At 46.3% G+C, this 13,936-nt stretch overlaps 1 protein-coding gene across 2 annotated transcripts in view; it reads left to right on the forward strand.

Annotated features, from left to right (window-relative positions):
- The window catches only part of Gfod2 (glucose-fructose oxidoreductase domain containing 2), a 46,495-nt gene extending 32,559 nt beyond the window's left edge, over window positions 1–13,936 (forward strand). For both annotated transcript variants that reach the window (XM_013503954.1, XM_005403626.2), the window contains 2 exons: window positions 3,571–3,914; window positions 12,384–13,936. In XM_013503954.1, coding sequence (XP_013359408.1) covers window positions 3,656–3,914; window positions 12,384–13,282 — 1,158 coding nt within the window. In that variant the 5' untranslated portion in view covers window positions 3,571–3,655 and the 3' untranslated portion in view covers window positions 13,283–13,936. The remainder of the gene's footprint in view (window positions 1–3,570; window positions 3,915–12,383) is intronic.

Genomic DNA, 13,936 nt, shown 5'->3' on the forward strand with positions numbered 1-13,936 from the left:
AAAGAAAGAAAGAAAGAAAGAAAGAAAGAAAGAAAGAAAGAAAGAAAGAAAGAAAGAAAAGTGTATTCTGGTCCTTGTACTATAATGTGGTAATATGTTTATGTATATAGAGATCCTTGTACACTTGAACACATGTATATATCTTTTGCACTTTTTTGCCCCAAGTGTACATACTTCAAATAGTGTTTGTTTTCTTGTTTCCAGTGAGTAAATGGTGAATGTCTTTTAGGTCCTTAAAGGTCTTCTGCCTCATGGTTTTCAGTGCCATGATAGCCTTATTATGTAACTCATTTTTTTTTGATGGAAAAAAGTAAAAATTTCATAACAAAATATCAGGTGAATTGGCCCAGCACAGCGCGGTGCTGTGCTGCAGTGTGGCTCAGGCTGGCGGAGGTGCTGGTGGCCCACGCGCTGCGGGTGCCAGAGCAGGCCAACCCCTTCTTTGTGCTGCAAAGGCACTGGAGCCACGACAAGGGTAGCAGCCTCACAGGTCTTCTCGTGAGCACCCCTGGATGTGATGCTGGACTCCAGCGCCTGCATGGCCCCCCACTGCATCCTCCACCAGACCCAGGACGTGCAGGTCTGCTGGACTGTGCCATGCAGTTGATGCGCTTGGGCTTCATCATGCAAGGATTCTTACTTGCAAGTTTGTCCACTCGTTAACATTTCCTGGCAACTCATGTCAGTGTCCAGCCTTGCCCTGCTTGTGTCTCTGATGGGACCGGGGTTAGTCACCGTGGTGCAGGTCTGCCTCTGTGTTTCAGGTCACGAACAGGTGTCCTTCTCACTGCCCATTTAGTGATGAGCTCTTGTATCTTTGTGGTTTTTGATCATGACTTCACTAATTAAAGTGGTCCCCAAGGAAAAATAATAATAATAATAACAACAACAATAATAATAAGAGGAGACTAACAATAGTTAATACACTGAGTATTGTTACCTTTAAAGTAGTGACTCAGAGTACAAGATACGGGCATAAAAAATTCTCCAAATGATATTAGCGCAAACCTTTCTTTTCAATGAACTAAGAGAAACTAATAGTATAACTATCTTGTATTTTTTTTCTTTTCCCCTCCTTCCTTTCCCTTTCCCTTATCCTAGTTCCTTTTTCCTTTTGAATAATTTCTTCCCATTTCACAATATCTGTTGTACATTTTGGACCTTGTTTACTCTTTCAGTTACTTCTACAGGGGAGACAATATGATGCTTTTTTTGTTTTGTTTTGTTTTTGTTTGCTTTGAATATGATGCTTAAGGTTGTGAGTGTGATTTATTTCACTTGAGTATAGTCTCAAGTCTCAAGTTTATCCTTTTTAATGGCTGGGTAGTACTCCATTGTATAAAAAGACCACATCTTTTTTATCCATTCCTCAGTTGACGAGCATTTTGGTTGTTTCCAAGATTTAGCTTTTACAAATTGTGCTGCTTTAAACATGGGTGCACATATATTGCTGTGGTCTGATGCTAGCCCATTACGTTTATTGGGCATTGTCTTGGTTACTTTTCTCTTGTTGCTGAGACAAAATACCCAATGCCCAAAATTTAAGGAAGGAAAGGTTTAAGAAAAAGAGAGAGGCAGCCAGGCGTGGTGGTGCACGCCTGTAATCCCAGCACTCAGGAGGCTGAGACAGGAGGATTACTGTGAGTTTGAGGTCAGCCTGGGCTACAAAGTGTGTTCAAGGCCAGCCTCAACTGCATAGCAAGATCCGTCTCAAAAAAAAGGCGGCGGGGGTGGGGGGGTGCTGGGGATACAGCTCAGCAGCACAAGCGCCTGCCTGGCAAGCGCTAGGTCCTGCATTCGATTCCCGGTACAAAAACAAAAAACAAGGAAAGGTTTATTTAGCTCACATTCTGTGGAGGTTTCAGGCCATAATCTGCTGGCTCCAAACCAGGATGGCATGGCATAGGGGCAGCAGTCCAAGGCGGCAGAAGACAGCAAAAACAGCAAGAACAAAAGGAGGGGAACAAGCCTGTTTTCCTCCCTTATATTATAAACAGGCTCCCCCCACCCAGGGGGCGTGTAGCTCTCACATCATCTCTCCGCCCTCCTCCTGCACAGGCTCAGGATGATACAGAGTGAGGACCTGCTCTGCTCCATCACTTAGTTAAACTTCTCAAGTTGACACAGTGAACAACATTGCAGAGCTAAGGGTGTGTCCTTCTCACCCCAGGATGGAGAACTGCGGAGTGACTTAGCCAAGCCTCTAGACTCAACTATAACAGACATCTGGATATTTTCCAGTTTTTTCATACTTTTGTCAGTATTAAAAGTAAGTATGGGCTGGGGATATAGCTGAGTGGCACAAGCGCCTGGCTGGAAAGTGCAAGATCCTGAGTTCAATTCCCAGGATCCCCTCACCCCAAAAAAGTAAGTATCTTTAGCTTGATGTGGTGGCACAGACCTATAATCCCAGCACTCAAGAAGCTGAGACAGAATCACTGCAAATTCAATGCCAACCTGGGCTGTATAGTTCAAGAACAGCCTTAACTAGCAAGCCCCCCTCCAAAAAAGAACAAGACTCTTTTTAGTCTGTGTTGTTCTTTCTCCTTCTTCTTGTATTTTTTTTTATTATTTTAAAAAGAAGAGAAAAACATAAAGGCAAAAACAAAGCAATAAAAATTATATAGAATTTCAAAACAAGGTGATAGGAAATTAACAATAGTTGTTATAACACATATTGTTATCTTCAAAGTAGTTGCTCAGATCATCTTGTATTATTTTTGTTTTGCTTTTTGAGACAGGTTCTCACTATGTCATTTAGGCTGGCCTTGAACTCACTATGTAACCCCAGGCTGGCCTTGAATTTGTAGCGATCCTCCTACTTCAGCCTCCTGAGTGCTGGGATTAATTTCTTTTTCTTTGTATACTGTTTTTTGCTTTCCATTCTTTTCTTTGCCATATAATACAAAACCATGAAGGTTTATGTTGTTTGTGCTTCAGTCTCCCAGGGTTACTAGGAAAGAATGTAGCAGAAGAATTTTAACCCTAATTTACCTACCTTTTTTTAGAGAAGGTCTTGCTATATAGTCCAGGCCAGCCTTTAGCTCACTGCATACCTCAGGGCAGCTTCAAAGTTATCACGATCCTTCTGCCTCAGCCTCCAAAGTGCTAGGATTACAGGTGTGCATCACCACACCTGGTACCTTTAACCACTTTTCATTTCCCCACCTTCTCTGATTTGCAGGAGGTGGCTGTTACTGTTATCCTTCAGTTTCCATTGAGATTTAGCAGTTTTTCATTGGAAGCAGTACAGTGATACCTTAGTTCATGGATTTAAGTTGTTCTGCGAGTTTGGAAAAGATGGTCATGTTTGTGTTTGTGTGGTGAAGATGGCTGCAGTTGTGTTTGTCACCCGATGCAGAGTTTGCAAGCAAAAACAGAATTTTGCCAAACGCTTCTGTTTGTGAGCCAAATTGTTTACAAATAAAAGCTTTCCTTAACTAAGATACCACTGCATTCATTTGTGCTTTTTGGGCAGAGAACTTGTTGCCTGCAAATACAAGCTAATAAAATGGCCTCATCTGAGTGTGCCCTTCCCTGTTAACTGTGGCGTGTTGCTTGCTTTTCTAGGAGCCATGCTTGACCAGGATGGTGGGAAGATAAGCTCTATGCTGGAGGCCCTTGTGAGGAGATGAGGCGGTGAGCAGAGGCTGGGATGAAGATGCTGCCGGGAGTGGGCGTGTTTGGGACTGGCAGCTCAGCCCGGGTCTTGGTCCCACTGCTAAGAGCAGAAGGGTTCACTGTAGAGGCCCTGTGGGGGAAGACGGAGGAGGAGGCAAAGCAGCTTGCCGAGGAGATGGACATCACCTTCTACACCAGTCGCACTGATGATGTCTTGCTGCACCAGGATGTGGACCTGGTGTGCATCAACATCCCCCCTCCGCTCACCCGGCAGATATCTGTGAAAGCTCTCGGTACGTACTTCTGGGCAGACCTCTAGGGCTCACCTCTTTCCTGGGTCTGAGGGTTCCTCCTGAACCCTGCATCTCTGGGTAGTGATACTCTGTGACATTCCTTGTCCCTAGAGCAGAGCTGTAAGGCCATGTCTGTTGGAGGGTCCTTTTTTTTTGGTTTTGGGATTTGTTTTCGTTTTTTTGAGACAGGATCTCGCTGTGTAACTCAGTTCTCTCTGTGTAGTTCAGGCTGGCCTTGAACTTACTATGTAGTCCATGATGCACCACCACCTACCAGCAATGTTGGAGGGTCTTATAATACTAAGGGGAAAAAGACCCAGCCTTTTCTGCCTCCATTAAATCCTGGAGCAAAAACTAAGGAAGTCCTCTAAAAGATAGTCCATCAAGAGGCTGGAGATGATTACATTTCAACCAGTGAAAAATCTGCCTCTGAAAAGTCAATAGTCCCTGGGCACTGGGAAGTTGGTTGTGATTGATGTGTTTATTTTTCCACACCTTGACAATGGCACGCAACATCACAGGAAGGAGGGGCAGCTGTCTAACAAGGTGACTGTTTCCATGTTTTGTCAGCCCTTGACTTGTAGGGAGCACACACCCTTCCTCCCAAACTGCAATCTTGTATTGTCAGACAGCAGGAAGACTGTGACACTACTGGTTTTCCGACAGGATCTGTGGGATGGCCTGCTCACATCTTCGCTCCCTTGGGAAGTTCCAAATTTGGTAATCCCCTCCCCCTAGCTGGGCATGGCCTGCTGAGCTCTTTCTCTACAATTCCTGTTGGGCTTCTCTTTCCTGTCAACTCTAGACAAGTTTTTTTCTTGTATATAAATCAGAATCTAGTTTATTATGAAAATGAGCCAATAAACATTCATCCAGCAATTATTTTTTAATACTTCTTACGTGACAGGCATGGCCCTAATGTCATTTTTGGTACTCAAAGTTGGGTTAGATCAGAGCCTTCTCTGCCCACAGATTTTATAATCCAGTTGAGGATACTAGAAATAATACATTACAAGGTAAATGACAGAAGGCTGAAGTAACCATTCAAGTAGTACATAATTGAAAAAATAATTGTTTTATATAAAGTAGGAGGAGCCAATGTGTCTGATAGAGTCAGAGATCCCTAGGTAAAGGAGCTGGTGTATCATGAAGCTGACCACCACTCTTCCTGGCCATGGGTTAAGAAGGATAAATGTTCATTGACGTGAGCAAGAACCTGACTCCTTCTTGTCAGTTTGGAACATATAAGTTTTAGTCAAAAATTATAGATGATTTATATTTTCCAGAGAACTCTCTTTAAAGATGTATGATATTGGAGCTATTTACTGGTCATCAGATCGTGGGAAGAGAGATTGTGGCTCTCAGATGGAACTTTAGGTAAACCTAAACCCATGCTTTAGCAGAGGGCTGACTGAAGAGGAATTAATCACTTGACGCCTACATCTCTTGTGGCATGAATCAGACTGGTTGGAGAGCTCTGTCCAGGCATAGCTGTGAGGGCTGTCAGTCATGTTCCTGAGTTTTAGGGTCTCCACAGAGGCCCTTTCAAAGCTATAAGAGAAAAAAGAAACTTTGAGGTTCTTTGGCAACAAGCTTGCTAGTTTCTTGTTCCTGGTACAGGAGAATAGTAGACTTTGAGTCACTTAATATAAATAGGAAGGACTAGGAATGACAAGGAACTTCTGGGGTCCTGTGTCCCACAGGGCTGTCAGTCTTGTCTCCACGTATCTGCTGTAAGGAGGAGTAGAGAGCACATGAGGATCCTTGATCCATTTTTGCAGGTACCTGATTGCAGGGCCAACTTGGAAGGGCCTGGAGAGCCTGTTTCACCTCAGCCTGACTCAGGTGCTACCTACTCTGGCTCCAAAGGAGTTGATAGGGCTTATGATGATCATGAAGTTCACTCCTTGTGTATTTTCACTTTTTTAGTCAGGATTCTGGCTTGATTTCAGCCCTAGGGAGGCTCCTTAGGCCTTATGTGTGTGTGGTGAACTGTTAGGGACAGAGCATCAAGCCGGGGATATAGCTCAGTGGCACAAGCGCCTGCCTGGCAAGTGGAAGGTCCTGAGTTCAATTCCAAGTACAAAAAAAAAAAAGGCTGGACAGAGCTTCAAGACTGATCTTGAAAGCCAGGCATGGTGGTGCACACATGTAGTCCCAGCACTCAGGAGGCTGAGGCAGCAGGATTGCCATGAGTTGAGGCCAACCTGGGCTACAAAGTAAATTCAAGGCCAGCCTGAACTGCATAGGGCAACCCTGTCTCAAACTGACAAAGATTGACCTTGATATCAGGCCCTACCTGTGGTCCCTTTTCAGGCCCTCTCAGCATCTGTGGGCCCCCATGAAATGGGGTATTAATTCCTGCCCCACACAGCCTTTCCAGGGTGGTATACAGCTACCCCTCAAGTGCTGCTCAGGAATGTCGCTCTGGTCCCGTTGCAAGGGAGGGCTTGGCTTTCCTGTTGGCCCAAGCAGAAGAGTAGGTGTGACCAAGTTCATTTTTAAAACCAAACAGAACAGGATTCTCTTCTAGATACTCATTAGATGACCGTTCACCGAGTTGAATGTACCCTAGAAGTGCAACTAAGCATTTCAAGTTATCGCAGATGTGAAATGCTTTCCTGTGGGTTGTCAGATGTCATTCTTGGAAAAAATAAAAATAAAAAACCGTCCTCTCTACCTATAAAGCTCTGGAAGTGTGTAGTTGTTACTCTTCAGATGAACAACAGGACAGACACAGGTATTGTATTGACAGTTGTAATACAATGCGTTTAAAAGTCCCCGGGCAGTATCCTAAAAGACCCCGTAAGACTCTCAGTGGCACTTCATCTAGCTGCGTGTTCTCAGGTTCCCCTGTATGAGTCTATGTATGGGAGACAGTATGTTTTCCTTTCTCTCATAGGAGTCTTTGTTTCTCTTCTTTTTCATTCCTGTTACTAGGGCTGTATCTCTTCCTGTCTTTGTGTGTGTGTGTGTGTGTGTGTTTTATTTTAATTAAGGATATTAACTTTAGATCTGTAGTCTTTTTAGAGCTAGGGAAAAAAAGACATAATTACTTAGCTCTGTAGCTATTAAAGTGTTCTTATTTTAGGTCAGCTCTTCCAGACCTGTGAGAAGGATATCACAGTTACATAAAGGGCTGATTTAATTCAGCATCCTTTTGACATTGTTCTGTGCTATGCTAAATATTATAAAAGGCAGAAAGGTTGGGCATGGTGGCACATGCTTATAATCCCAGCGGGAGGCAAAGGCAGGCAGATCGCCGTGAGTTCAAGGCCATCCTGAGCTACATAGTGAGACCCTGTCCTAAAACAAAACAAATCAAACTTATTTTCCTAGTAGCAAAGCCTTCTTCCTTTAAAAAAAAAAGGCGGGGGGGGAGTGTTCTCTGGGTTTTGTCAAACATAAAAGTATTGCTTTCCTTGGACTTTTGCACCCTGCTGCTATTGTGAAATGATCTAGTCCCAGGCCTCTATGTAGGGAAATGAGGGTGTTCTGGGTATAGCCTGTGAACCCTGTCTTGGGGCAGCTTCTGGGCCAAGTTCAAGACAGCTTGAACTAGAGGGAGGTTTGCAGCTTGAGCCCTGATCCTTCAGAAAACCTGAGCTAAAAGCACTCGGGTTTGGGGGTGTAACTCAAGTGCTTAGCATACTGGAGGCCCTGCATTCCATCTCCAGCACTGAAGAAAAAGCATTGGGTACCATGTTTCCCATTCCTGGGAGGCAAAAGACAGTTTTCAGCATCTCTAACCTCTCCTTTCTTGGCAGGAGAGCTAGATAAACTTATAAACGTGTATTTCAGGTCTTCCTAAAGGTAAAGCCTGTGCAGCTGGCTGCAGGAGGTGGTTTACTGCTGTGTGCCTTTGATTCCTGCACTGATAAGACAATAAGGATCTTGTATTCAGAAGCTCAGGCAGATCAGCTCCCTATTCCTTCTCAGTCCTTTTGTGGCATGAAACAGGAATTCCTTGTCCTGATGTAATCACCACCGAACTCCTAGCTGTCTTAAAAAATCTCTTTCCTCACAACTCGCCTCTCTGCATTATACGGCAGTGTCCTTCCCAGCCCCAGCAGTGACTTGTTACAGCAGGAAGCTTCTGGTCATCCAGAGCTGCAGCCCTCAATGGGGATTTGTATCGAAAAACCTCATTTCCTTGTTACCTCCCTGCTCAGCCACATGTGTTCAACAGCCAAATGGCAGAGTTCTCCCCAGCATTGCATTTCTCCTGTCCCTAATCTAGAAATCTCATAAATGTAGAGGAGCATTGGCAGTATATTAGTGATAGCAGTCAGGGGCTCCTCACCTTCCTGCCCTGAGTGGGTGACACCAGGCTGAGCATCCCCTTGTTGTCTTCTCAGCATCTTTTGTAAAGTTTCTGTTGTTTGTTTGGATTTGGTTTTTTTGAGACAGGGTCTTGCTAGTAGTTCAGCAGGCCTTGAACTCACTATGTAGCACTTGCAGCAATCCTGCTTCAGCCTCCTGAGTGCTGGGATTACGGGCTTTACCACTGCACCTGGCAGCTTCTGTTATTTAGGGAAAAGCATGAGATTTTGGGATGCAGGGACCACATAGGCTGCTGATCCACAGCCACTCCTCCTTCCTGTGCTTTGTATTCCTGGGAGTTCAGGCCTGGACTGAACAGTGATAAATGTTCTGTGGACTTCTTGAAGGTCAGGGTAGTAGGAATGGGTAGGAATTGAAAGGAGCAAGAAAGATTTCCAAAGGCACCAAACCATTTCCTGTGTATGCTGCGGAGTGTGAGCTATCGAAGGGTTAGGCTGGGCTTGCCTCTGTCAGAGGCTCCATGAACAGCACATATAAAAAGAAAACCCTGTTTGTGCTGATTGTTAAACATCTTTTTCAAAAATCAAATTTTTTGAAGTACTGAACACAGAAAATATGTGGATGAAGAATGTAGCTTCTCCATGAGTCTTAAAATCTGAACCACTCTGCCTCTCTATGCTCTTTTGTTTGTGATGTCTGCTCAGCTTCCCCTATGATGATGGTAATAAACACACTGTTGGGGCTGGGGATTTAGCTCAGCGGCACACACCTGCCTGGCAAGCGCAAGGTCGTGAGTTCGATTCCCGGTACCAGAGAAAAACCTAAATAAATAAATAAACAAACAAACGCACTGTTGACAGAGCTGTGCTGTGCTAGACCAGACGCTTTACGTACCCTGCCTCAGTTGACTCAGCCTTTTCTTCCCTGCAAACTAGATAGAATTTATTTTACAGTAGTAACCCAGAGCCAAAAGAGGTTCACAAAAACAGCAGGTCCTTTAGCAGTAAAGTGAGTTTTTTTATTTTTGTTTTTGTTTTGGTAGTGAGGATTGAACCCAGGGCCTTTGCACTGAGCAACATCCCCAGCCCTCATTTTATTTTTTATTATTAGTGCCTATTTATTTTACAGTTGAATTTAAGTATGATATTTTCATACTTGTATATAACTTTTGATCAGTCAAGTGTGGTGCTACCTGCCTGTAATTCCAGCACTCAGGGAGGTTGAGGCAGGAATATTGCAAGTTTGAGCCCATCCTGAGCTAAAAATTAGGCTGGATGCAGTGGAGTACACCTGTAATCCAGGCATTCTAGAAGGCTGAAGCAGGAAGATCACAAGTTTGATCCCAGCCGTGGCAATTTAGCAAGACCCTGCCCCTGCCTCAAAATAAAAAGTAAAACAAAGGGCTAGAAATGTAGCTCAGTGTGAAGGTCTCAGGCTCATCCCCCAGTATTCCTAAAAAGAAAATACTTAATTTACATTTCTAGAAATGAGGAATTTTTGACTACAGAAATTTCTGGCTTCAACACTTAAGTTCAGCACTTGGCAGGGTGGTCAGCTGTGCTAGGCCTAGCCATCATGTGAGGCATCAATTTTCTAGAGTTTCTTCTTTTTTATAGCAAGATTTATAGTTCTTGGTAACCATTATTTCTGCTGCAAGATGGTCAGATGAGTTCCCTTGCTGAGCCTGTGAGAACAGAATCCATCTCAGTCCATCTGTACAAGATGCACCTGCGGTGAATCATCCTAAATAACTCTGTCCCAGCCACTGCCCCTCTCTGCAGGAGTTATGAGAGGTGCACAGCTAGAGAAGGCACAGTCTGGGCTCGGCAGCCCTGGGTCTGGGGCACCCAGCCTTAGAGCTGCTCCCTAACCAGGAATTGCATATGCAGTGCAGAAAGAGAGCCCAGATGGCTGGGGGGCAGGGGGAGAGGGGCTGGGTACACACATTATTCAAGATGATCCTCAGCCAGAACAGTGAACAGAGGTTGGCTGGTCCAGAGCAGGCCTGTGCTGTCCCCGATGAGCCCCAGCCCTGTCTGTCCACCCTCCAGTGCTAGGATCTCTGCCTCTCCCCACCCACGAGGCCCTCCTGCACAGGAGCCCCATCTGCTTCAGTGGGGTGAGGGACCATAATGAGCAGGTGAGGGACTGTGGTAGACAAAAAAGATAAAAAAGCAAATTTTAGAGGAGTTCCCACATAATAATAGATCGAAGTCTTATGAGTAGACCACTGTTAGGATTTGGGCTTCTAGCCTGCATGGTGGCACATGCCTGTAATCCCAGCACTCAGGAGGCTGAGGCAAGAGGATTGTTGCAAGTTCGAGGCCAGCCTGGGCTACAAAGTGAGCTTAAGGCCAGCCTGAACTGCATAGCGAGACCCTGTCTCAAAAAGACAAAAAACAGGCCAGGGATATAGCTCAGCAGTACAGGCACCTGCCTGGCAAGTGCAAGGTCCCAAGTTCGATTCTTGGTACAAAAAAAAAAAAAAAAAAAACAAAAGACAAAAAACAAAACAAGGATTTGGGCTTTTATTCTAAATGAGATAAGAAGCCATTGGGAGATTTTAGGTAAAGGAAGATTTGTATGAGTGATCTGATCCAGTTTAGATTTTGTGTTAAGCTTTCCATTGCTGAAGCAAAATACCTAACTTAAACAACTTAGAAAGAGTAAAAGTTTATTTTGGCTTTGACAGTCTCAGAGGTTTCAGCTCACTGTTGGTTGACTTGTTGCTTTGGGGCCTGTGTGAGGCACAACATCAAGAGGGGAGCACATGGTAGAACAAAACTATTTACCCCACGGCAGCTGGAAAGCAGAGATGAGGCCGGGATCCTGATACCCTGTTCAGAGGTGCATCCCCAGTGCCTAACTTCCTTCCACTAGACCCCAACTCCTAAAGGGCCGCCTCCCACTTTCACCAAGGGCTGGGAGCTGTGCTGGCAGCACAGGCCTTTGGAGGACATTCATGTTTTAAATTAAAAGTTAGGTTTTAACAAAACCACCCTAACTGCTGTAAGGAGACTGAGGGAGGCTGAATTGGGGAACCAGTTAAGTGACCATTAAATAATCCAGGCAAAAAACAGTGGGGACTTGGACAAGGAAGGTGGCACTGAGAACTGGTTAGCTTCTGGATGTAGTTTGAAAGCTAGGATTTACTGAAATTGAAAGTGGACCTGGGTGTGGTGGTGCAAGGGTGTAATCCTAGCACTCACGAGGCTGAGGCAGGAGTATCACCATGAGTGTGAGGCCAGCCTGGGTCACATAATGAGTTTAAGGCCAGCTTGAACTACATAGCAATACCCTGTCTCAAAAAAAAAAAAACAAAGGATGTGAATAATTTTGGCTGGAGAAACAGATGAGGATGCTCTAAGGAGGGGGAGTATCAAGAGCCCCAAGTCACATGCCTTGAGTGACTTTGGGAGTGATACTCCTGGTCACCTATCCAAATTCCCCCCTTGCTTAGAGGTTCTGTGTAATCCCCCGATCCTGTTTCCTGGCCTCTACCCAGGACTTCAGAACTCTGAAGACAAACAAAATGAAACACTTCAGCCAAGCATGGTGGTGCACACCTGGTGGAGCGCTCGGGAGGCTGGGGCAGGAGGGTTGCTGTGAGTTTGAAGCCAGCCTGGGCTACCTAGTGAGTTGAAGGCTTGAACTACATAAGAAAAGAACCTACTTCTCTGAAACCCTGGCACCATAATCCCAGGAGGCTGAGGCAGGATCACAAGTTCAAGGCCAGCCGAGGCAATTTAGCAGGACCCTGTCTCAAAATACAAAATAAAAAAGGTCAGGATTTGGCTCAGTGCAAAGACCTTGAGTTCCATCCCCAGTACTGGGCCGGGGATGGGGTTAGGGGAGGTCTTACTCCTCTTTGTCCAGTCTAGTCACTGGGACTGTTTTCAGTCTAAGCTAAGAAGGCTTTCCTGGGTTCATCTGCTTGGAGAAATAAGATCTTTCCCACTTAGCTTGGTGGCACATGCCTGTAGCCCCAGCACTCTGGAAGGCTGAGGCAGGAAGATCACAAGTCCCATCCTGGGCATTTTAGCAAGACCTTATCCTAGAATTTAAAAATTTTCAAAAGGACTGGGGATATAACTCAGTATGAAGGCCTTGGGTTCAGGGCACCCCCAAAGTTCTCTCATGTAAGTCCCTTGGAACTTTGAGATTTCCCTTATGTCTTACTCACAGGCATTGGGAAGAACGTGGTCTGTGAGAAGGCAGCAACCTCGGTGGACGCCTTCCGGATGGTGACAGCCTCCCGCTACTACCCGCAGCTGATGAGCCTGGTGGGGAATGTGCTACGCTTCCTGCCTGCCTTCGTGCGCATGAAACAGCTGATTGCAGAGCATTATGTTGGCGCAGTGATGATCTGTGACGCCCGCATCTACTCAGGCAGCCTGCTCAGCCCCAGCTATGGCTGGATCTGTGACGAACTCATGGGCGGCGGGGGCCTGCACACCATGGGCACCTACATTGTGGACCTGTTGACCCACCTGACTGGCCGGAAAGCCGAGAAGGTGCACGGGCTGCTGAAGACCTTTGTGAGACAGAATGCTGCCATCCGTGGCATCCGGCATGTCACTAGCGATGACTTCTGTTTCTTCCAAATGCTCATGGGCGGAGGAGTATGCAGCACAGTGACACTTAACTTCAACATGCCAGGCGCCTTTGTGCATGAGGTCATGGTGGTGGGCTCCACGGGGCGCCTTGTCGCTCGGGGAGCTGACCTCTATGGGCAAAAGAACTCTGCCACACAAGAGGAGCTGCTAGTGAGGGACTCACTGGCCATGGGCGCAGGGCTGCCCGAACAGGGGCCACAGGATGTCCCACTGCTCTACCTGAAGGGCATGGTCTACATGGTACAGGCCTTGCGCCAGTCCTTCCAGGGGCAAGGGGACCGCCGCACCTGGGACCGCACCCCTGTTTCTATGGCTGCCTCATTCGAGGATGGGCTCTACATGCAGAGTGTGGTGGATGCCATCAAAAAGTCAAGCCGGTCCGGGGAGTGGGAGACTGTGGAGGTTCTGACGGAGGAGCCTGATGCCAACCAGAACCTGTGTGAGGCACTTCAGCGGAATAACCTATGAGCCTGCAGTTGGGCTCCCTGCCACAGGGCACAGGGATCAGGGAGGGAACAATGATGGAGGTACAGCTGGCGATAGTAGACACAGTGTCATTCATTTAGTAAATCCGCTTGGACTAGGGCTGAGAGAAGATTGAAGGTGGCCCAGGGCAATCTCCCTTGCGTCTGCTCATTTACTCCTCAGACTTGCAGGACAGCGACACGCCTACTGCCACAGCCTAGACTAGCGTTGTGTACAGGGCAGATCTGCTGCCACGCCTCTTCATGGCTCTGCTCATGAGTGGGACCAGTAAAACCCAGCTTGGGCTCCTCAACCTGATCTGTGGTCTGACAGGATGAAAAAGCCTAGAAAAGAGCCCCCTGGGCTGAGGTCTAGGAGAAATGACAAGAAGCCTTGTTATGTCCATGCCCTCCTTGGGCACTGGGGCATCTCAGGAACGGTGAGGCAACAAGTCATCCCTCAGGGACCTCACCTGCTCTCCCATCTGACCGCACCAGGCCGACCTGCACAGAGGAGGGTTTCTGTATTCAGTGAGCTCAGGCTGTTGACTTAGGGCAGAGGGCCTCTGACTTGGCGGAGAGGAGATAAGGGGAGCCATAGAACATCTGATGAATGTCACTATAAATGAGAAAATATGACTTCCTGGTGTGTGTTTTT

This window comes from Chinchilla lanigera, unplaced genomic scaffold (genome assembly GCF_000276665.1).
Source record: "Chinchilla lanigera isolate Chin_1 unplaced genomic scaffold, ChiLan1.0 scaffold00083, whole genome shotgun sequence".
NCBI classification, from domain to species: Eukaryota; Metazoa; Chordata; class Mammalia; order Rodentia; family Chinchillidae; genus Chinchilla; species Chinchilla lanigera.